Raw genomic sequence first — 24815 nt, forward strand, 5'->3', positions numbered from 1 at the left:
CGCAACGAAATTATTTTTTTATTACCGTTTCTCTGTTTGCCGAGGTGCCAACTGCCCGCAATTTTTCAATTAGAGCATTGTATGCTGCTGTCTTTTTGTCTCGGTCACTATATTCTTTACTTTTAATCTTCCACAAACATGGGTGGTTTCTGTATATTTCAATGAATTCACTTACAAACTCTCGAGAACACTGACGAGTATCAGCCATTTTAATGCCCTGTGCACACAAATACAAACACTAGACTGAGCAAACAGCTGTTTCGCGCCAGATTTGCGACGATCTCCTGTCCACACACTCTAACTTGTCTGCGCAGATGTGGTTTGAACCGACAGATTTGAGAGGTTTCACTCAAACCTCCAACTCCAACTTCCAGGTTTGCACACACCTCAGGTTGGTGCAAATCTTCTGTTCACACGCAACGATCTGTCTGCGCAGATGTGATGTGCGCAGACATTTGCGCAGACAGATCGTTGCGTGTGGACGGGCCTTTCGTTTACAGCTCCCACGTCAAATGAAAACAAAACAGATTTCTGTGGCCGGTAGCCATCAAGTGAATTAATATACATTCTCATAACCATGAAAGACCAAAATAAGTTAGAAGTTTCAATTTTCTGATTTTATATTATTTCCACGTTATTAGCAATCAACCATTAATGTCTTAATGAAGCTATTTCTGTCTGTTTTATAGAGAAATTTGCTTCAGTTAATTTTTTTTGCGCTGAGGCAGTTAGTTTATTTGAAACGAAGTGTTTCATTCCGCGCTATTGGCTACTTTCAACCTGGTTCAGTTTAAAGTGCAAATTTTCATTTTCTGGGACGAATGATGTTATACCATAATAAAGAACCAAACATGAGAATACAGTACGGGACCTCCAAGAAAATTGGTCTCACGAGAACCACATGAAAAGCTGAATATCAGGTACTTCAGAGTCCATCTGGACATAGAAACGTGCAATTAGAGCGGAATGAAGTATTTTAGAATGGTTTATGAAATTCCGGTGCTGCTGGAGTAGTCTCTGATGTCCTGTTCCTTTTATGACACTGTAAGATCTCTTAATGCTATATACGTACGAACATACGTAAACATTGATTTGAAGCTAAGTAGGCAAATTTGGTCAGTATTTTTGAACTAAATATTTTGTTTCAAATATAACGACAGGTGTAGCAGAATTTTATAGATCTGCCTTCTGTGAAATTTTTTTTCGATCACAAGGCACTTGTCTAGTACTTCCTCTGGGCCTGAAGTTATTTCTTAATTTGTGTTTACGTCTTAAATTTGTAGAATGCCATTCTATGCTAAATTTTAGACTGGCAGCCTACCATGTTTTATCGTTCTAACTCCCCACATGGCTTCATATTTATTCCTAGGGTAGAATATAAACTGTCAGTTGTACAGTTTCTTTGCCTCACAAACAACCATGTTAATTTTTTCACATTTTAAAATAGTCATGAAATTTATTGTCCTTTATTCCGGTATAAGCTACACAAGAAACTGTCTCTTTTTTTGTTGCAAGTAACTTGTATTCCATACTAGTAGCTTTTTGCAATGCTGTGTAGATGCAAACCTGTTGGAAATGCTGCATAACATTATTGGAGAGCACGAATTAAAAAAAAAAAATATCTGTCAGTCACCCCTTAGCAAAATTTTATGGTGCTTCGAGCTGTGGAGTCTAATTTTGAAATGATATTTTGCCAATAACTGCTTCCTTATTTGCATCCTTTATCTGTGTGGGATATGATAAAACAATTGCTCTAAGTACAACTCAGTTGTCCTCTAGGTGCGTTTACACTGCGATTTGTATCGGCACATGTATGAGATACATACGACTTTGCGACATGTATCGCGACTTGTATGAGTTGACAAGTATCAACCTCATACATGTATGAGCGTGCGTTTACACTGGTTGATATGTATCACTGTGCGATAGCTTCCGACGACGATTTGGAAGTTCTCACATTTTTATGTGCTGATACACTTGCTCTTTTGGAAAATGATAGGAAGAAAAGGCGGAGGAAGCGTAGATGGTGGCACAGAGAGTTTCTCGCGAATTAACGCCATATTTTAGAAATTATGTTAGGATGAGTATGGAGGATTTCCGCGGTTTGTTATCACTTGTGGCTCTTCTTGTGTCCAAAACCAACACAAACTTTCGGGAAGCGATTCCACCAGAGGATCAGTTGGCAGTAACACTCCGTTTTTTAGCCACTGGGGATTCCTCGTAAAACGAAGATTTCATGACAAAACATTTGCATTGTCGCGCGATTGCTAATGCCGACGTCTCACACACGATTGTCGGCATCCGTTGTCAACATTATCACGCGAGGCCGCCGGAATAACAGCAAAACATTGATATACGTGCCAGATGCATGAAAAAATTATTTAATGTATGACATACTCTGATATATATAAAACTTTTACCTTCACTTCTTGGGATAAAACTTGCACAATGGCCTCGCAAACACGAAGAATAATGTTGCATATGGCACTTTTTGATATTTTATGCAGATACATTAACGTCGAAACGACAGTCGGCACCTTCAAAACTCAAACAGCCGCCAAAGAGCCTGGTACTACGCATACGCTAATCGTCGAAATAAGCGGCAGTCGACAAGACGACAGGAAATGATAGTACTGCGCATGCGCGAGTTCTTCAAATGTCGCTCATACATGTCGCGTATATGGCCAAAAAGCGATATACAAAATGTATACGCGACATGTATGAGCTCGAGGGTCCGCATACAAGTTCCGTGAATTTTTGTATGAGGTGATGTCAAATTGACATGTCGCTCATACATGTCGCGATACATGTATCCCAGTGTAAACGTACCTTCTCAACAACATGCCACACGGGCGGCACGGCTACACATGGTCACGTGATGCCCCACCAGAAATGCGACGAAAAGCGTATGAGCAGAGCAAGCACCAAGCACGGGCTGCCCACGTCATCGTAGCTGCGCATGCGCGGTACAGCCTGTTGTCTGGCGCTTTCTGGTAACTGCTCAAACGAACCTTCTGCTACTTCCGCGATTTCTGCGACTTCTGCGATTTCTGCGACTTCTACGATTTCTGCGACTTCTGCGATTTCTGCGATTTCTGCGATTTCTGCGACTTCTACGATTTCTGCGACTTCTGCGATTTCTGTTACTCCTGCGATTTCTGTGACTTACCACCGTATGAAAAAGTTACATTTGTCCACACAGAAAATTGCATCTCAATAAACCTGTCATTGGTAAGTATGTTTTACGTTTGTTCTTCCGTTGGCTTTAATTTTGTATTGAAGAAACAACTGTGAAAATATTAATAGTGTAATTAATATGTAAGTAGCCATACAGTAGCGTAATAGTTCGTGTTTATAGTTAATGAATTCTACCATATTGTTATGTTCACAGGTACGCGAACTACATTTTAGTCACTCAGTAAAGTGATAACTCAAAATATCATTGTCAACAGATCTGGAGAAATTGCCACTGCGTCTTTAGACCGTTTTCGTCAGACGAGAGGTTAGTTTCTAAGTGTTTCGATGGACTTAATTACTTCAGTGAGATCGTTCTTGCAAATGTGAAATATACCCCATAGAGCAAATTTTAGCAATCTACTCTGTCAATTATATTACTTGTAATTAGTGACAGCAAAAATTGTTTAATAATCAGTTCTGACTCTGATTACTGGTTGCTGTACGTATCTATCCACATCAAGGCTGTTGAGAGAGACTCGTGAAGATTCAAGACAGCTCTTAGAAGATTTTGCAGTTTAAAAGTGACATAATTGTGAAATAAGTGTGCAGATGAGTGATTAAACTGTGTTTTATTGAAGTTGTTGCGCGATTTTAAAGGAATAGTAAATGTTAAATACAGTGAGTGAATAATGAAAATCTCATTTTCCACATGTTTAAGCCATCCTATACCCGTAATTTTCCGCCACTTATTTACTGGTAAACACTAGTTGGAGAGTGACATGGCGCCCCCCCCCCCCCCCTCCCCGTCTCCAGAATCTTGGTGTGACACTGACCTGTAACATATCCCAGAGTCTACAATATGCATTTTGAGGCTGTTGATATGAAAGTGGGAAGTAGAGATCTTCCATTTAAATCAGGAATAGGTTAAGTGCATTACTTGAAAGTAACACAGGAAAAACTTACTTATGTAGGTGGTAGTAGTGTCGGCAAAAAGTTCTTGTGTGTGAAGTTGCCATGTAGAACACCAGCTGTAAAACTTTTATCCCGAGTCTTGAACTGTGTTGGAACAAAAGTGAGGCATTTATATGACCCCAATAATACTGTTTTCATTTCACTACACTTATACAGATGTCTGAGTTCCTCTGTGTTAACATTGCAAAGTCCTGTAGGCATGTGGAGTATTAAGCAAAACTGTCATATTGGAAGCAGAATCAAACACATTTGTTACGTTACTTGATACACTCCTGGAAATGGAAAAAAGAACACATTGACACCGGTGTGTCAGACCCACCATACTTGCTCCGGACACTGCGAGAGGGCTGTACAAGCAACGATCACACGCACGGCACAGCGGACACACCACACTGCGCAGCATTTGTGCACCACCGCCGTCAGTGTCAGCCAGTTTGCCGTGGCATACGGAGCTCCATCGCAGTCTTTAACACTGGTAGCATGCCGCGACAGCGTGGACGTGAACCGTATGTGCAGTTGACGGACTTTGAGCGAGGGCGTATAGTGGGCATGCGGGAGGCCGGGTGGACGTACCGCCGAATTGCTCAACACGTGGGGCGTGAGGTCTCCACAGTACATCGATGTTGTCGCCAGTGGTCGGCGGAAGGTGCACGTGCCCGTCGACCTGGGACCGGACCGCAGCGACGCACGGATGCACGCCAAGACCGTAGGATCCTACGCAGTGCCATAGGGGAATGCACCGCCACTTCCCAGCAAATTAGGGACACTGTTGCTCCTGGGGTATCGGCGAGGACCATTCGCAACCGTCTCCATGAAGCTGGGCTACGGTCCCGCACACCGTTAGGCCGTCTTCCGCTCACGCCCCAACATCGTGCAGCCCGCCTCCAGTGGTGTCGCGACAGGCGTGAATGGAGGGACGAATGGAGACGTGTCGTCTTCAGCGATGAGAGTCGCTTCTGCCTTGGTGCCAATGATGGTCGTATGCGTGTTTGGCGCCGTGCAGGTGAGCGCCACAATCAGGACTGCATACGACCGAGGCACACAGGGCCAACACCCGGCATCATGGTGTGGGGAGCGATCTCCGACACTGGCCGTACACCACTGGTGATCGTCGAGGGGACACTGAATAGTGCACGGTACATCCAAACCGTCATCGAACCCATCGTTCTACCATTCCTAGACCGGCAAGGGAACTTGCTGTTCCAACAGGACAATGCACGTCCGCATGTATCCCGTGCCACCCAACGTGCTCTAGAAGGTGTAAGTCAACTACCCTGGCCAGCAAGATCTCTGGATCTGTCCCCCATTGAGCATGTTTGGGACTGGATGAAGCGTCGTCTCACGCGGTCTGCACGTCCAGCACGAACGCTGGTCCAACTGAGGCGCCAGGTGGAAATGGCATGGCAAACCGTTCCACAGGACTACATCCAGCATCTCTACGATCGTCTCCGTGGGAGAATAGCAGCCTGCATTGCTGCGAAAGGTGGATATACACTGTACTAGTGCCGACATTGTGCATGCTCTGTTGCCTGTGTCTATGTGCCTGTGGTTCTGTCAGTGTGATCATGTGATGTATCTGACCCCAGGAATGTGTCAATAAAGTTTCCCCTTCCTGGGACAATGAATTCACGGTGTTCTTATTTCAATTTCCAGGAGTGTATTTTCGGGAGAAAAAGGCAATGGTGCTTCTTATTAATATAATACTTTAAGAGTCACAGCTGTGTTTGACCAACCATAACTGATGCTGAATGTGCATGTCGTCATATAATGTGAAGGGCTTATTTCAATAGTGGTACAAGTCCATTACCTCCACTTTTCTGTCTATAATGCTTCTGAAGTTAATGATCCAAACAAATATAAATAAAGGTTCATCTCTAGCAAGCAGCCATAGGCTTGAATATTCTGGTATCTCAACTGCAGATTTTTCAGTGCTCATTTAACTTTACGACTCCGTATCTCAAAATGAACAAAAATGAAATAAGTCCTTCATATGCACACACAGCACACCGATCTCGTGAGGCACAAGGCTCTCATAACGAAGTACGTACGTCGGTCAATAGATGGCACTAGGAAAAGAATGTTAACTGCGCTTTTTAGTTGCTACTTGCCACTCTTAGTTGCGATTTGTCACAGAAATCGCAGTTTCTCGGTAGCTAATAGCGTAGTTTGAACTTTGCTCAACAGATGGCATTGCTAGCTGCGCTTTTTAATTGCTGCTTGCGACTCTTAGTTGCGACTTGTCACGGAAATCGCTGTTGGACTCGATAGCGTACCGCAGAGATGGACGTAGTACGGACTTTGGCCAACAGATGGCACTGTTAACTGCGCTTTTTAGTTTCACTTGCGACTCTTAGTCGCGACTTGTCACGGAAATCGCAGTTGGACTCGACTGCGAATTGCAGAGACGAGCGTAGTATAAACTTTGGCCAACAGATGCCACTGTTAACCGCGCTTTTTAGTTGCTAATTGCGACTCTTAGTTGCGACTTGTCACTGAAATCGCAGAAAGCAGTGCTTAATTCGACCAATAGATGGCTCACGTCTTTGAATGTGAAATACTACTTGCGACTACTAACTGTTACTGAAATCGCAGTTAGATTCTGTAAAGTTGTTATTGTGATATCTGCGACTTCTCAGTCACTGTGATTTCTAACAGATTCGCGATTTCCTGCCCACCACTAATACACTCACGTCTCACACTGTATCGAAACATAGAAACAGTGGCCGAGTCTAGTGTTTAGTGTTTACCGTGTATGGCAAAACGATAACCTTGTAATGAAAAAAGTTTATGAATACGTACCCGAGCCATTCGATTAAATCTTCTATTTACAGAAATTTAGAAAGCATCCTATACTTGAACTTCCGATATCCCAAATGTTGCCTATACTCTGAGCATTGACATAGTGTTCTGTTAACGTCATCGATGAACAGGCTGTTCGAATACTAACGTTGTTGGTAATGTGAATCAGTCGGTCGCACTGCTTGGAAATAAAAATATGGACCAAGATTAGTGTGTTTTCCGTTAGTAAATTATTTCTGGGATTCGATAACGGAACCATTATTATGAGCATCCCTATTCATGAACTGTCGAGTAATCCAACTGCTGCATGGAAAGAACTGTCAAAAAATCAGAAAGTGATAAAAGTTCAAACGGGTCCACCGAAACCTTTGATACCAGATGATAAGGTCAGCAGAAATTATGACGATAATGCAATTAGCTGTACCGCTGAGTACATTGCTGTTTTGCAAAGTAGCATGTATAATATTTTTCTGTGTCTATTGTGTACAAGCCAGTCGAAGTATACTTATCCCAGCCTTTATTTGTTTGTTGACCAACCGTAGACAATATGCGTTTCTAGCAGTAGCTGGTAGAAAAAGGAAATTAAACACGTTGACCAAGTGAATATTTTTTTTTTTTTTGGACGGACTGTTCGCAGGCAATAACTGATGTGATAATACTCAGATAATAGGCACTGTAAATAAAGCTCAAAACGGTACTAGAGGCATGTATCATATAATTTTAGTTTTGGTGTTACAAGCACGAAAGTGCTCATGTATGCGTTCATTTATCATATGAATGTATGGAAACATAAATACTGCTTAACGCTGTAGCCTATAAAAATCACCGTTGTTGAAATTAACATTATTATAATTTTGTTTTATCTGTTGTGAGCAATGTACTTAGTGTTATGTAGTAGGCCTATAAATCTTAACATTCATCATTTAAAGTTCATATAAAAGAAAAAGGTGGTTGAACCAAATTTAATTACGTTAACCGGTGCAACTTTTTGACTTCAGTAAAGTGTAGCACAGTTGTGTTACTGAGACAATGCTCTTCTTGTGCTGGCCTGCTGGTGTGTGAAATACTATTAGTCTAACCCTATACTTTTTACAGAGTTGTTATTTTTGTATATGTTGTCTGTGCCAAAATTTAAAGGTCTCTGGTAGGACATACTTGATATTCTGTTGTTTACATAAAATTGTAGGTCAGTTACATGTTTTTTCAGACGTTTTTCTTGCCATGTGCTGCTTATATTTGTGCAACACCTCTGAGCATAGTGTGCCTCCTTCTAGTAAAGAAATGTATCCTCACTTTCTCTCTGTCATTTTTTTCTCTCCATTCTTGCTGAGGGAGATTTTAGTATATGCACCATGTAACACAAATGCTCCCTTCAGTCCTGAATATATAGTTTGGTATTGTGTTTTATGTGTATATAAAATGCTGTGGACACTCCTCCAATAACTACTTTTCACAACTCTTTTAAATTTTAAATTCCCAGTAGTACATCATACAGGTCTATTGAATAAGAAGAAAAAAAATCTAAATGTGAGGGTCAAATTTGATATTTCATCATGAAAGAATGGCCTCATTTTGTTAGACTGGACATTCTTCCACCCTATCTTCAATGTTTGTTAATTATTTTACATTAGTTTCAGGACGTATATTGTGTATTGTTATAATTCTCAGGTAGTTGGATTGGTATTGTAGTAGTATAAAATTGGCTACCACATGAAGTCTGGCACTGTTCAAATACCATTCAAAATTAAAATAATAGAGTGTGTTTCTTCTATGATAGTTGCATTAACCAGCAGTAACAAAATACAAACTTTCATTTATATCTCCAATTAATATTTGAGAGTAGAGTCTCCTTATACTGGAAGTCACCTGATGGTTCAGGTAGTTCATCCTAGAGATCATTGTCATTTGCGACACACATTTCTCAGTCTTTGAAAAGAAATTGAAATCTTTAGGTGTCATATCAAGACTGTGTGGACACTAGACTACATCAGGCATTCAGAGGTATCTTCTTTTTGGAATGCTTGCTTTACATTTCCATGGATTGTAACACTTTCATTCTGCAACTTGCCTCTTTGGTTGCACAAAGCAGTAAAGATGTTGATTAGCATGATATGCACAGTCTCTGATGAACACCAGAGGCTGAAACATTTCCACTAGTAATACATGAATGTCACCTCTCAATTCACAGTTTATGAGTCTTACTTTATTTATTCACCACATGAACAAGACCACAGTACAAACTATTCTAGACATGCTATTAGTTCATATGCATGAGATCAAATATTCAGGCAGATGGAAGTTACTCTGTCAGCCATCCTCATGTACGTTTTCTGTGGTTTTCTTGAAACACTTAAGCGCATGCTAGGATGGTTCTGTAATAAGGACATGGTAGACCATGCATGCTTTCCTTATGGGCCACCTGCCTTATCCCTGTAATGGGTGTTATGTATTATGTGTGTTGCATATTTTGAGCTATCAATTTGCATTGTATTACCTTGACCATTCATGTATCACTGTGATGTGATCCTTGGAATGAATAAAGATAAATAAATAATGGTCAGCAACAAAAGCAAACAACAAATGATTAAATAAAAAGTAGCACATATGTATGAATATTTTGCATTTTTCAGATGAAACTCATGTTAAAGGAGGTTTGTCACAATTGTTTACGAAATGCTTATTGAATGAATGTTTAATATATAGGTAATTGCTTAGTCAGAGAACACTATTTTCATATGTATTGTACATTACTGAAAGTATCTGAAAAGCAGATTGTTCCCTTTCATACCAGCTCTCTTATTAGTTCCATCCTACACAATTTTTGATTTATTGGAGTAGATCATAAATTGCTGATCGTAGAGTTTCTTGGCGTCACGAATTATATTGGCCAGGTTCTTCTTGATACAGACTACAATTATCACAAAAAACGTATTGTCTCTAGTTTTACTGTATGCAGGTAGCAGCCATTTATTTTTGCAAGGCACTCTTATTCCTAAAGTTAGCTAGTTTTTTTAAATGTCCTTTTGTGTTGATGTTGTATAGGTGGGGATTTTATTGGAAACAGCATGTCGCAATGGTGCTGCAGAATACTCATAAATTTCTCGCTCTTACTGTCAGTAACATTGGTATAATAGACATATTTTCAGCCAACTTTGTTGAGCAGATGGGTGACAATTGCTAAATTATTTTTGTTGCCTACAGATCTTTTGTAGACATATTGTAATATTTGTCTGCTTAGGGTCCAGATATATTTAGCATAGTCATGATCTGATAAACCATTAAAGGTCTTGTGTAATTTGTGAACTGATGCCACACCTACATCAACAAAAAGACCAGTACGGGCAGAAGAGATAGTAGCTGTTTTTCTTATAGATTTGTTTTTAATGTTTTCTATGTTATAACCTTTTAACTTATTATTTGTTTTTGGCAAGTTGTTATCTCTCTTAAGAAATTTTCAGGGTGTTTAACTGTTGTAAGTATAAACAAAAGGAGCAAGTAGAGGAAAGTGAGTGGTAGGGGCCAGCCACCAGCCAACCATAGTTCATTCTTGAGTGCAACAGGTTTGCTGTGTTGCCTGTTTTTTAGGTATGTGCAGTGCCTTGTGAAGTGTGGCTGCCCTCCACCTCTTGCCACTGCAATCTGTCAATCGCAAAGTTATTTTAATCTGAGTATCACTGCTTCTGCTGTGGTTGTTGTTGTTCTTGTTGTCATCATCGGTCCAAAGACTAGTTTGATGCAGCTGTCCAAGCTAGTTTGTCATATGCAAGCCTCTTAGTTGCCTTAAAAAAGGAATCAAAATTATGGCTCTTGAACAAACATTATTAGAAGAAACAAAACTGGCATTCTACAGGTTGGAGCGTGGAATGTCAGGTCCCTTAATCGGACAGGTAGGTTAGAAAATTTAAGAAGGGAAATGGATAGGTTAAAGTGGATGTAGTGGGAAATAGTGAAGTTCCATGGCAGGAGGAACAAGACTCCTGGTCAGGTGAATACAGGGTTATAAATACAAAATCAAATAGGGGTAATGCAGGAGTAGGTTTAATAATGAATAAAAAAGTAGGACCATGGGTATGCTACTACGAACAGCATAGTGAACGCATTATTGTAGCCAGGATAGACACAAAGCCCATGCCTGCCACAGTACTACAAGTTTATATGCCAACTAGCTCTGCAGATGATGAAGAGATTGAAAAAATATTATGATCAGATAAAAAAAAATATAAAAAAAATTGAGATAGTGAAGGGAGACGAAAATTTAATAGTCGTGGGGGACTGTAATTCAATAGTAGGAAAAGGAAGAGAAGGAAAAGTAGTAGGTAAATATGGAATGGAGGTAAGGAATGAAAGAGGAAGCCACCTGGTAGAATTTTGCACAGAGCATAACTTAATTATAGCTAACACTAGGTTTAAAAATCATGAAGGAAGATTGTATACGTGGAAAAGGCCTAGAGACACTGGAACACAGATATTTAGGAACCAAGTTTTAAATTGTAAGAGATTTCCAGGGGCAGATGTGGATTCTGACCACAATCTGTTGGTTATGAACTGTAGATTAAAACTAAAGAAACTGCAAAAAGGTGGAAATTTAAGGAGATGGGACCTGGATAAACTGAAAAAACCAGAGTCGTAGAGAATTTCAGAGAGAGCATTAGGAAATGATTGACAAGAACAGGGGAAAGAAATACAGTAGAAGAAGAATGGATGAATTTGAGAGATGAAATAGTGAAGGCAGCAGAGGATCAAGTGGGCAAAAAGACAAGGGCTAGTAGAAATCCTTGCGTAACAGAAGAGATGTTGAATTTAATAGATGAAAGAAGAAAATATAAAAATGCAGTAAATGAAGCAGGCAAAAAGGAATACAAACGTCTCAAAAATGAGATTGCCAGGAAGTGCAAAATGACCAAGCAAGGATGGCTAGAGGACAAATGTAGGGATGAGGTATATATACTAGGGGTAAGATAGATACTGTATTCAGGAAAATTAAAGAGACATTTGGAGAAAAGAAAACCACTTGTGTGAATATTAAGAGCTCAGATTGAAAACCAGTTCTGTATGGTTCGCGGGAAGAACGACTGCCGGAAAGCCTCAATGGACACTCAAATCTCTCTAATTTTACATTTGTGATCTCCTCGGGAGGTATAAGTAGGGGGAAGCAATATATTCGATACCTCATCCAGAAACGCACCCTCTCGAAACCTGGACAGCAAGCTATACCGCGATGCAGAGCGCCTCTCTTGCAGAGTCTGCCACTTGAGTTTGCTAAACATCTCTGTAAAGCTATCATGCTTACCAAATTACCCTGTGACGAAATGCCCCACTCTTCTTTGGATCTTCTCTATCTCCTTCATCAACCCGATCTGGTACGGATCCCACACTGATGAGCAATACTCAAGTATAGGTCGAACGAGTGTTTTGTAAGCCACCTCCTTTGTTGATGGACTACATCTTCTAAGGACTCTCTCAATGAATCTCAACATGGTACCCACCTTACCAACAATTAATTTTATATGATCATTCCACTTCAAATCATTCTGCACGCATACTCCCAGATATTTTACAGAAGTAACTGCTACCAGTGTTTGTTCTGCTATCATATAATTGTACAGTAAAGGATCCTTCTTTCTATTCTGTAGAAGTGTTGGAACAGCAGGCAATACTGACCCTACAACTTATCTTAGAAGATAGATTAAGGAAAGGCAAACCGGTGTTTCTAGCATTTGTAGACTTAGCAAAAGCTTTTGACAATGTTGACTGGAATACTCTCTTTCATATTCTGAAGGTGGCAGGGTCAAGTACAGGGAGCGAAAGGCTATTTACAATCTGAACGAAAACCAGATAGCAGTTATAAGAGTCGAGGAGCATGAAGGGGAAGCAGTGGTTGGGAAGGGAGTGAGACAGGGCTGTAGTCTCTCCCTGATGTTATTCGATCTGTATATTGAGTAAGCAGTAAAGGAAACAAAAGAAAAATTCGGAGTAGATATTAAAATCCATGGATAAGAAACAAAAACTTTGAGGTTCGTCTATGAAATTGTAATTCTGCTAGAGACAGCAAAGGACCTGGAACAGCAGTTGAACAGAATGGACAGTGTCTTGAAAGGAGGATATAAGACGAACATTAACAGAAGCAAAATGAGAGTAGTGGAATGTAGTCAAATTAAATCAGGTGATACTGAGGGACATAGATTAGGAAATGGGACGCTTAAAGTAGTAAATGAGTTGTGCTATTTGGGGAGAAAAATAACTGATGATGGTCAAAGTAGGGAGGATATAAAATGTAGACTGGCAATGGTAAGAAAAGTGTTTCTGAAGAAGAGAAATTTGTTAACATCAAGTGTAGATTTAAGTGTCAGGATGCCTTTTCTCAAAGGATTTGTATGAGTTGTAGCCATGTATGGGTGTGAAACATGGACAATAAATACTTTAGACAAGAAGAGAATAGAAGCTTTTAAAATGTGGCGCTACAGAAGAATGCTGAAGATTAGATGGATAGATCATGTAACTAATGAGGAGATACTGAATAGAATTGGGGAAAAGAGGAATTTGTGGCACAGCTTGTCTAGAAGAAGGGATCGATTGGTAGGCCATGTTGTGAGGCATCAAGGGATCACCAATTTAGTGTTGGAGGGTAGCGTGGAGGGTAAAAATCGTAGAGGGAAACCAAGAGGTGAATACACTAAGCAGATTCTGGAGGATGTAAGTTGCAGTAGTTACTTGGAAATGAAGATGCTTGCACAGGATAGAGTAGCATGGAGAGCTGCATCAAACCAGTCTCTGGAATGAAGACTACAACAACAACAAACAAACAATCCTGTGTATTCATTAGATGAGTTTCTAGTTTTAGTACACTCGTATGATGAAAGACCATCTGTCTAAAAATATATGAATCTCAGATCTTAGACTGTGTCACGAACTGTAAATATTTGAATCTCAGATCTGAAGACTGTGTCACAAACTGTAAATTCCTTAATCTATGTATTGCAATAGCAAATTGTTTTTATGTATAGGCCAAGTATGTAACATTGTTCTCTCAATTTAGAAAAAGTTGTGTAGATAATAATGCCAAGCAATAACATGTAACTCTAGTAAGCAAGGCTCTGACTTATCCAGAAGACAGGCACAAAAAAAACCTTTTTTTTTTGTAATCAGTTGATGTTGGATCAAAATAAATAAATAATGTTATGAATATTCCACGTGGGAAAAATATATCTAAAAACAAAGATGATGTGACTTACCAAACGAAAGCGCTGGCAGGTTGATAGACACATAAACATACACACAAAATTCAAGCTTTCGCAACCAACGGTTGCTTCATCAGGAAAGAGCGAAGGAGAGGGAAAGACGAAAGGATGTGGGTTTTAAGGGAGAGGGTAAGGAGTCATTCCAATTCCGGGAGCGGAAAGGCTTACCTTAGGGGAAAAAAAGGACAGGTATACACTCGCATATATGTGTGTGTATGTGAGTGTATACCTGTCCTTTTTTCCCCCTAAGGTAAGCCTTTCCGCTCCCAGGATTGGAATGACTCCTTACCCTCTCCCTTAAAACCCACATCCTTTCGTCTTTCCTTCTCCTTCCCTCTTTCCTGATGAAGCAACCGTTGGTTGCGAAAGCTTGAATTTTGTGTGTATGTTTGTGTTTGTTTGTGTGTCTATCAACCTGCCAGCGCTTTCATTTGGTAAGTCACATCATCTTTGTTTTTAGATATAAATAAATAATGTGAATTACATAATTTGAACCTGTACTCAAACCGTGGTCTCCCTGTACAACTTTTTTCCTTCCACTACTAAATTGACAATGTCTTCTGTTTTCTCCAGAGGATGCTCTAATTTTCCTATACTTGATATCTGTTGTTCCCCTAATTACATGCATTTATCTTCTAACCATTCCTGCTTAGCCATTTTGCACTCTCTCTCTGTCTCATTATTTAGACATCTGAATTCCCCCTTGCGCTCACTACATTTGCTCTTTTTTTTTTAATACATATTTTCTCCTTTCATTAATTAAGTTCAATATTGTCTATATTATCCAGGGATTTCTACTAGACTTTGTCATTTTTACCTATGTGAACCTGTCCTACCTTCTTTATTTCATCTCTCAAAGCCACCCATTTGTCTTCTATATGGTCCTGTCTCCTGTTACAGTCCACCATTGCCTATGTTGTCTCTGAAACCCCCAAGAACTTGCTTTTCCTTCAGACAGTAGAAACTCCAGGTTGGAATATCAACAGTATTAGGAAAAGGATAAGCACACCTCATGCACACATGGGTCAGTTCCTTCAATTTATCCAAGTCCCATCTTCTTAAATTCTTACATTTTCACAATTTCTTCTATTTTAACCTGGAGTTCATAACCGGTAAATTGTGGCTAGAGTTAACATCTGTCCCTGGAAACTTCGTAAAATTTTGTTTCAGAATCTCCGTCGTACCATTTTATAATCATTCTGAAGCCTTCCAGTGTCCCCTGGTTTCTTCCACGTATACATCCTTCTTTCATGCTTCTGAGACGAAGTGTCAGTGATGATTAAATTATGCTCTGTGCAAAATCGTACCAGGCAGCTTCCTCTTTCATTCCTCTCTCCTCGGTCCATGTAATTGTACAATTTTTCCTTCTCTTCCTTTTCCTACTATCAAATTCCACATCACAGTTAAATTTTCATTTCACTTAGCTATCTGAATAATTCCATTTGTACATATAATAGACAAACATCCTGTATATTAACTTCCAATGTAGTAAATTGTTTGATGTTTCTCATTGTGTAAGGAGTTATTAAAAAGCTTGGAACAGATACCGAACTTTTGTTCTTTGCAGACTGCTGGAGATAAACACATTGTACAAAGAACTGAACTCAGGCTTGTTGAAAATTGTTTGCATTCACATGAAATGTTCCATCTGTAAAATCATAGGGACAGTCTTTTTCTTGTCTTACGCAAATCAGCTGGTAACTGTTTACTGATATACTAAATCTAGTTTCCTTGATGTATTTTGTCTCCTTGTTTTTCTTTTTTTCTATTGTCTGTTGTGATGTAGCTCCATCCTCCATGACTTTTAAATTGTGCAGCAGCTACTACCTCTGCTAGCAATTCATAACTAGACAAGTGTGGAATGCTTGCAATCATTATCTGCCATCATTGAAGATTATACTTATGGGAAAAGATTTTAATTTCATGCAGTATTATTCTGTTTCTCAGTGGGATCTGTGCTCAGCAGCTCTTGACTTCTCAAGTTCTCAATTTTTAATGTATATTAATTGAAGTGTACATAGGGATAACAGTCAAAGTCATCTAAGGTCAAATTTTAGCTTTCACTGTCATCTTGTTATAGAAATGAAGAACTTCCAGGCTGTGAAACTTAAATATGATATTGTAGTGCCTGTGTTGTTAAGAACAACACTGCAGCGTTCCTTCGTACATGCATGCATCATTCTTCTTAACAAGACAAGTGCTGCAGTATCATATTTATCGGCTGACACCGGGCAGCAGCTTATAATTAAGATGTCCTCCCTGTACAGGAATTACATAATGTATGTATGAGTGCATGTTGTGATGCAGGAATAACAAGATATGGAAGTTTGGGTCGAGCTGTGAGCTGTTCATAGTTGCCAAAGCTGTTAAGGCGACCAATCACGTAAAGTGGGAAATCTGGGTTCGAGTCCTCGTCGGGCAAAATTTTCAGTGTCTTCATTCCCTTACACAGCTGATTGTTGTTTGTATTTGCAACTGCAAATACATTTCATGTGAAACCTTAACTTTGGGGATATGATCAATGCCCATGTAATTCAGGCTCTAAGTTTTTACGTACATTGGAAGAATGATCAAAGTCACATTTTTCCTTTGGAAGGTTGATCAGAGTCCACACATCCAGGTGTAAATTATTCATTGTTTTTTTTTTAGTATTGTGCACTGTTAGTTGTACTGTAGCTTTCTTTTGAGACAGTGTTCGAAAATGGAGTTTGAGTGAGAATACCGGCAATGACTATGAGTGTTCATATGGGAAATGATTTGTAAATGCAACTAGCACAGAAAGAAATACATTGATTAAAGAGTTCAGTGAAATAGCATCTTATGATAAACAAATCTAATCATTGTGAAGCCTGTATTGTGCTGGAAACAAAAAAAGAATTCTGATGAAGCACAATATCATGACTTCTCCTGCAGTTATAAAGTTAGGGTGTTAAGGGATCTGAAGACAGTTGAAATACCACGAAGTGCTTCTATCAATCCATGGCATTACAAACCGATGCCTCATCACTTTGAAATGTTCCCTAGTCACTACAGGGAAAGCATACATCAACACCGTGGGTAAACATGGTTATAGGCCCCACAAACGTAATGACGAAACAAGAGGCAAAAGTCCTGAACATATACAATCGCTCAAAGGGCGTGCTGCTCATTAGAAGACCTTAATGTCAAGAAGCTACACCAGATGTCCTTAAACAAATTCCTGGGTAACCCAGTGTCCTATGAACAATATCATGTAACTTTTGTGACAAAATATAAATTTTGGCTGCCAAATGACAACACCTGCAGCATATGTGATGTTGTCCAAGTTGATTCACAGATAGTGATGCAAAGGTTTCTCCTCAGGACCTGATTGAGAAGAGAAAACACTTATCTGTTTAAAATGAACTGCACAAATGAAAGGCTGACAAGTTTTTTTGAAATAAAGCAGACTGGACAGGGGGAGTGTAGAAAATAAACAGAGTTGTAATTATGATGAATCATGAGGAAAAAAAACCACTGCCCACTATCTCAACAAGTTACTACCAACTGTCACTTTACTCATTTAATATATATTGCCGTGCTACAGCTAAGTCTTTGTTCTACACCTACAGTTGAACCATGGCAAACAAAGTTTCAGATGAAGTTTGTTCTGAGCTATCGTATTATAGTACTGAAGTCATATCCAGCAATGTATGTGAATTTGGTGTATTCTGTGGTTCTTGCCCAGGACAGAACATGAACTACACTGTGTTTCATTGCCGCAAAATGACGCTGATAAATCATCAGAATGGAAGTTAGTACACAACAAGCATCAAACATTCGGCACTAAAACTTCGTCTACAGCAAATGTTTCGAGGTTCGAGAATGTAAACAATTTTGATGTACTTTGTTCTAGTAATAGTCTCACAGAAAGTGAAAACAATCGTAAGAAGAGTGTTCCGATAAACTATCGGAAAAAGGTTAGGTTTGATCTTCCAAAGCCACAACGTTCAGTTAACAGCAATGAAAGTGGCAGTGGTGTGATCCAGTCTGCTGTGAGTGAAACATCAACAAATCGTCTTCACATTTTCGCTGATAGTCATGGTAGAGGCATGGCTGATATAGTGAAAAGCAATTTTAATGCTGCCGATGTTTGTGGAATTGTGAAGCCAGGTGCTAAACTTCAAGAAGTTGTAGTGAGGTGTGATCCTGAAAAAGTAAAAAACGAGTGTGTGATCTTAATAGGTGGCTCAAACAACGTTGCCTGCAATGAAGGGAATGATGTCATACAGTCGCTCAGGATGAAAATATCGGCGCTTCTTCAGTCTAAGGTATTTGTTGTGAACATTCCAAAGAGACATGACTTAAACCCACAGTCCTGTGTAAATGAGGCTATCTCACAAACGAACTCTAAGTTAGCAAAGTTGTGTAAGCATTTTAACAATACTTGTGTTGTAGATATAAGCAGTTTTGGACGAGAATTATTTACAAGACACGGTATGCACCTGAACAGATCAGGAAAAAAAAGCATTAGGTACCCTCTTAAAAACAAAAATATTGGAAGAAGCCCACAAATGTACCCCAAAGTTGGAACCAGTCGCACTTAAATGGCTCCAGCCCTCAAGTCAGACTCGGTTTCAAACTCAAATGTTTCAGGAAATTGTTAGTAATGAACGTACTGTGTCTGTAGCTACAGATAATTTTTTCGGCAAAAGTTTACATCTGTCTCTAATTCCAAAGAAATGACGATTTTTCACCAAAATGTGGGAGGACATGGTAATAAAGTAAATGACATTACTGTTCTGTTAGAGGAACCACAAGGAATAAAAATACTGATGTATTATGTGTTAGTGGACATCATGCAAAAGGCATTGAAAGGTTACAGCTAAGTGGTTACTGTCAGGCAGCGCATTACTCTAGAACCATCATGGAAAAAGGTGGAGTGTTAATTTATGTAAAAAATAACATATCTTACAATGCATTAGAGTTAAAGAGCCATTGCATAGAGCAACAAATTGAAGTATGTGGTGTTGAGATTACTGTAAATGACTTCATGGCTGTAGTGTTAGCGCTGTATAGATCTCCCTCAGGGAATTTGAATGTATTTCTTAAGCACTTAGATTCTTTATTATCCATTGTGTACTCAAAGTCCAAGAACTTGATAATTACTGGTGACTTTAATGTTGATTTTCTAAATAAGAGCAATAGTAAAGCTGATTTAGTACATTTAATGGAGTCTTATAATCTGATGGTAATAGTAGATTTCCCAACTAGGGTTACTGTTAACAGTAAAAGTCTGATAGATAATATATTTATAGATAAGTCTAAATGCAATGAGATCACTGTACCTGTGTGGCCTTTCTGATCATGGTGGTCAATTGCTTAGGCTCAGTTACATCAGTGTGTGCAACAGTTCCGAGCATTCTTGGAAATCTTTTAGGATGGTAAATGAACAGGGCCTTAAAAAATTCAATGACAGCCTAAAAGAGATAGATTGGAGCCCAGTTTATAGGGAAACAGATGTAAACAAAAAGTAGAATTCATTTTTAAATGAATTCATGTCTGTATTTGAGTCCATCTTTCCCAAAAAAGTAGTTAGAAATAGTCATATAGGCAATGCCAAGAAGTCTTGGATCACTACAGGGATAATAACATCTTGTAGAACAAAGAGGATGTTATACAGTTCTCTCAGGATTTGTAATGATCCAAAGAAACGACAACACTAGAAACTTTGCTGTAGCATTCTCAAGAAGGTTATAAATAAATCTAAAAGTATGTGCATAAAATCAGAAATTGAAAGCTCAGAAAATAAAATTAAAACTATATGGAATGTAATAAAGAGGGAAACTGGCAGGACAACAGGGAACATGTCTCAGATAGAGATTAAAACAGGGGACAGTATCATAAAGGAACCTGAGTTGGTTGCAGAAATATTTAATAACCACTTTTTGAGAGCAGCAGAGAAGACAGGCTGTAATGGTTCTATAGAAGAATCATTGTCCCTCCTACAGAAAGCTATTAGCAACAGAATCCCACAGTTATCTTTACCTCCAGTTGCTGTAAGTGAAGTCATAAGAGTAATTAGATCATTAAAAAATAAAAATTCTGCTGGTGTGGACAATATTTCTAGTAAAATACTGAAACACTGTTATAAATTTGTTAGTCCCGTCTTATGCAACATATACAATACATCCCTACAAGAAGGGATTGTCCCTGACAGACTAAAGTTGGCTGTAGTGATTCCTCTCTTTAAAAAAGGTGATAAAAGCATTGTTACAAACTATCGCCCATTATCCCTATTAACTACCTTCTCAAAAATTCTAGAAAAACTCATGCACAGGAGGACTGTAGACCATCTCAACTTCCACAGTATCTTAAGCAAAAATCAGTTTGGTTTTCGTGCCGGTCTTTGTACTGAACGGCAATATTCTCTTTCAGCAACCAAGTTTTGGAAGCCATTAACAAAAAAATGTCTCCAGGGGGTATTTTTTGTGATCTTACAAAAGCCTTTGACTGTGTAAACCACCAAATTCTCTTGAAAAAGGCAGAATACTATGGTTTAGGTGGCACTGTTGGCTTGTGGCTACAATCATATCTATAGGATCAGAAGCAGACAGTAATGCTAAACGGCTCTTCTGGAGAACCTGCCTCGTCTGAATGGGGCACGATAACATGTGGTGTGCCTCAAGGCTCTGTTTTGGGCCCACTGCTTTTCCTCATATTTATTAATGACCTTCCTCTTTGTTCTGAGACAAACAGCAAATTTACACTGTTTGCCGATGATACAACAATTCTAATTGACGATTTGATTGATCATGATCTTGAACAAGCTACAAGTACTGTTTTTAATGACATCTTAAATTGGTTCTCTTCAAATGGTCTCTCCCTCAATGCAGATAAAACTCATTATATGAGGTTCCATACATCACAAAGTAATATCGATGAAATTAACATAAAATGTAGAGATCAACAAATACAGAAAGTTGAAGATACAAAATACCTGGGTGCTTACATAGACAGTAAATGTAATTGGTCAGTTCACATTCTTCATCGATGTAAAAAACTTAGCTTGGCAACATTTGCATTACGGGTAATTTCTTCAGTGGCTGAAGTTGACACCATTAAGGTTGCCTACTTTGGCTACTTCCACTCATTGATGTCATATGCTATCATATTCTGGGGGAACCAACCACTTGCAAAAAAAGTTTTCACCATCCAAAAACAAAAGCAATCTGAATAATGTGTGGGGTCCATCAAAGACACTCTTGCAGGCACTTGTTTCGGAAGATAGGTATCCTAACAACTGCCTCACAATATATATTTTCCTTGCTGACCTTTGTGTGCAAAAATTATTCTACCTACCAAGACAACAGTAAATTCCATGGCTATAACACCAGATACACAAACAATCTACATTTCGAAATGAAACGTCTCACTCTGGTACAAAAAGGAGTTTACTACTCCAGCATTAAGCTGTTCAATGCTCTACCACTACGTATCAAATGTGTTCATACAGAACTGCCAAAATTTAAACAACTTCTCAAAGATTACCTGACAGAGAAATCTTTTTATACTGTAAATGAATATCTGAAAGAAAATGTATACCATCACTGAACTTATTGTGTCTAGAAGTAGTTCAATTGATTTTATTGTGCATTGAGCATTAGCACACTTTTCGTAACAACAAATTGGCTGTACCTGTATTTACTCTTGTAGGCCAAATATCTGATTTAACTTTGTGCTCTTATCTTGAAACTTTATTTGAAACTCCTTTTTCTGGTAAATGGTTGTTATGGTATCTAGCTGACATTGTATCTGTTACTGTATTTATAGTATGTCTTACTTAAACTATGTACAATTTGGCATTGAATTGCCCTTTGTATTTATTGTAAGTGTAAATTGAAACCTGTACAATTTGACACGTTCCATATCCTTGTGATTGGCTCACTAACTGGATCTACGGAACAAGAAATAAATAAATAAATCTTGAAGCCTACTGATGGAAGATTTGACCACAGCCACATAACTTTTTTAGTGTGACCAGAATATGGGCCTAGCAAACATAAAGACAGTTTTGTGAAGTGCCAAATGACTGGTATCAAGTAACTGAAAATGCAAGATGACTTCCAGAACCCTTTGTTGTAATGGAGTGTAATCCCTTGCAAAATATAGCAATTTGTAAATTTTGAAACAGTTTTGTGGCTAAGAAGCTCAACAATGTTTCAGTTCATTATCAGATGGTGAAACCCATGATGAAGACAAGTGTTTTTTTCGTAACATTACAGACATTGTAACACTGGACTTGGATCATTTTGCCTATTTAATTAATGTTACTGTTTTGCATTATTAAATAGGCACTTGTGTCATGTTTAAAGTTGAATAATTAGAAAAAAATGGGTCATTCTAGGAAAGTCCTGGCAATAGTTCCTACGCTTTTAAATTTATTTCATATGTTTTAAGAAAATCCAGTAAAGGAAACAAAAGAAAAATTCGGAGTAGGTATTAAAATCCATGGAGAAGAAATAAAAACTTTGAGGTTCGCCAATGACATTGTAATTCTGTCAGAGACAGCAAAGGACTTGGAAGAGCAGTTGAACGGAATGGACAGTGTCTTGAAAGGAGGATATAAGATGAACATCAACAAAAGCAAAACGAGGATAATGGAATGTAGTCAAATTAAATCAGGTGATGCTGAGGTGATTAGATTAGGAAATGAGACACTTAAAGTAGTAAAGGAGTTTTGCTATTTAGGGAGTAAAATAACTGATGATGGTCAAAGTAGAGAGGATATAAAATGTAGACTGGCAATGGCAAGGAAATCGTTTCTGAAGAAGAGAAATTTGTTAACATCGAGTATAGATTTAAGTGTCAGGAAGTCGTTTCTGAAAGTATTTGTATGAAGTGTAGCCATGTATGGAAGTGAAACATGGACGATAACCAGTTTAGACAAGAAGAGAATAGAAGCTTTCGAAATGTGGTGCTACAGAAGAATGCTGAAGATTAGGTGGGTAGATCACGTAACTAATGAGGAGGTATTGAATAGGATTGGGGAGAAGAGAAGTTTGTGGCACAACTTGACTAGAAGAAGGGATCGGTTGGTAGGACATGTTTTGAGGCATCAAGGGATCACAAATTTAGCATTGGAGGGCACCGTGGAGGGTAAAAATCGTAGAGGGAGACCAAGAGATCAATACACTAAGCAGATTCAGAAGGATGTAGGTTGCAGTAGGTACTGGGAGATGAAGAAGCTTGCACAGGATAGAGTAGCATGGAGAGCTGCATCAAACCAGTCTCAGGACTGAAGACCACAACAACAACAACAAGAATTTTGATGCTAATCTTTACCTTGCAAAATTAATTCTGTATACTGCTATTAAGTTTTTTCACTGTTGTACTGCATTATTGTAAGTAGACCTAGTATTATGACAAGATAAAAGGTTGCTGTATTGAATATATCCTATATGTCAAGTATAAAAGTGATACATAGGTAATAATAATCAGATAAAAGAGCAGTTTCTAAGCTTTTAAATTTAATTGTGAATGAACTTAGATCACTTCTTGCAAATTTTGTCTTTTGTTCTATTGATATATTTCTTCATTGTCATTCTGCACTACTGTAAGTGATTATTATGCCATGGTATAACATATAAAGTAGACAATAATTTAGGGGGTAAAATCTATAAATTATTTGTAATTAAAACTTGACACAGTCCTCAAAGCTTAAAATTTAATTTTCTCAGTATCTTCCAAACAGGACTTGAATTATTATTCCCATGTACCGTGAAATTGGTATTCTGCATAGCAGTTGGAAACAGTATGGGTGCACTGACTGCTGCAGTTGCTTCTGCACCCACATAAAATCTTATATATCCCAGGGACCCTGAGGTCGTGACTGTCTATAAATGGCTGCAACATTTCCATTATCTTCTCAGGTGGTCAGAAAATAGATCTTATACCTTGTCTTCCCCAGATTCTACATATTTTGCTAAAGGAGCACTGCAGAAAGGAAGGAGCACAATAGGTGATTCATTTCATGATTGTTCAGTATTTCTGCATTTTTGTTTCTTGGAAAGTGCCAACTTTAAATCTTATGCCCCATCCCATTCTTTCGCGACATATACTCCAGAAGTTAATTCCGGAAGTCGAGTCAAAAACAGTTGTAGCACTGTGTAGCAATGTATTTAAAATGACTCTCTTCTGGATGGGGTGGTGAAAACTCTGCATGCTGAGATATAAATCAGTGTACCTCTGGTGTACAGGGCAGCAGCCGCCCATACAACTTTGTTTGCCACAACATCTCAGTATTTCTTCTACTGTTTCGGCAATGAACCAGATGCGTGGGTGCATACCGTTCATGTGATCAATAAACTGTTCCAGAGTGTCGGGACCTTGTGGCTAGATTGTAAAAGTATCACAAATAATTGATAAAATGGAGAACAGTCTTCTCGTACTGAATTTTATTGTATTTGAAAGTCTACAAATGACCATGTCCCTTTATTAAAGTGTCAAATCAGAGACAAAATAAAAATTGAAATGAAACATCTTCGGGGTTTTGTGATCTGTTACAAAAAAAACATTTATGAGAGCCCATTTGTCTGGAGCAGCAAAACTAGCACTACTTGCACTACTTGCACTACTTTCAAAAAGGGCTAAAGAAAACATCCAGGACAT

General features: G+C 38.6%; 1 protein-coding gene across 1 annotated transcript in view; it reads left to right on the plus strand.

The window, feature by feature from the left end:
- Nucleotides 1-6818: 6818 nt before the first annotated feature.
- The window catches only part of LOC126481443 (metallophosphoesterase domain-containing protein 1), an 83031-nt gene continuing 65034 nt past the window's right edge, over nucleotides 6819-24815 (plus strand). Inside the window, exon 1 of the mRNA XM_050105207.1 lies at nucleotides 6819-7334. Within this exon, the coding sequence (XP_049961164.1) occupies nucleotides 7212-7334 (123 nt within the window). The 5' untranslated portion in view covers nucleotides 6819-7211. The remainder of the gene's footprint in view (nucleotides 7335-24815) is intronic.

Source organism: Schistocerca serialis, chromosome 5 (genome assembly GCF_023864345.2).
Source record: "Schistocerca serialis cubense isolate TAMUIC-IGC-003099 chromosome 5, iqSchSeri2.2, whole genome shotgun sequence".
NCBI classification, from domain to species: Eukaryota; Metazoa; Arthropoda; class Insecta; order Orthoptera; family Acrididae; genus Schistocerca; species Schistocerca serialis.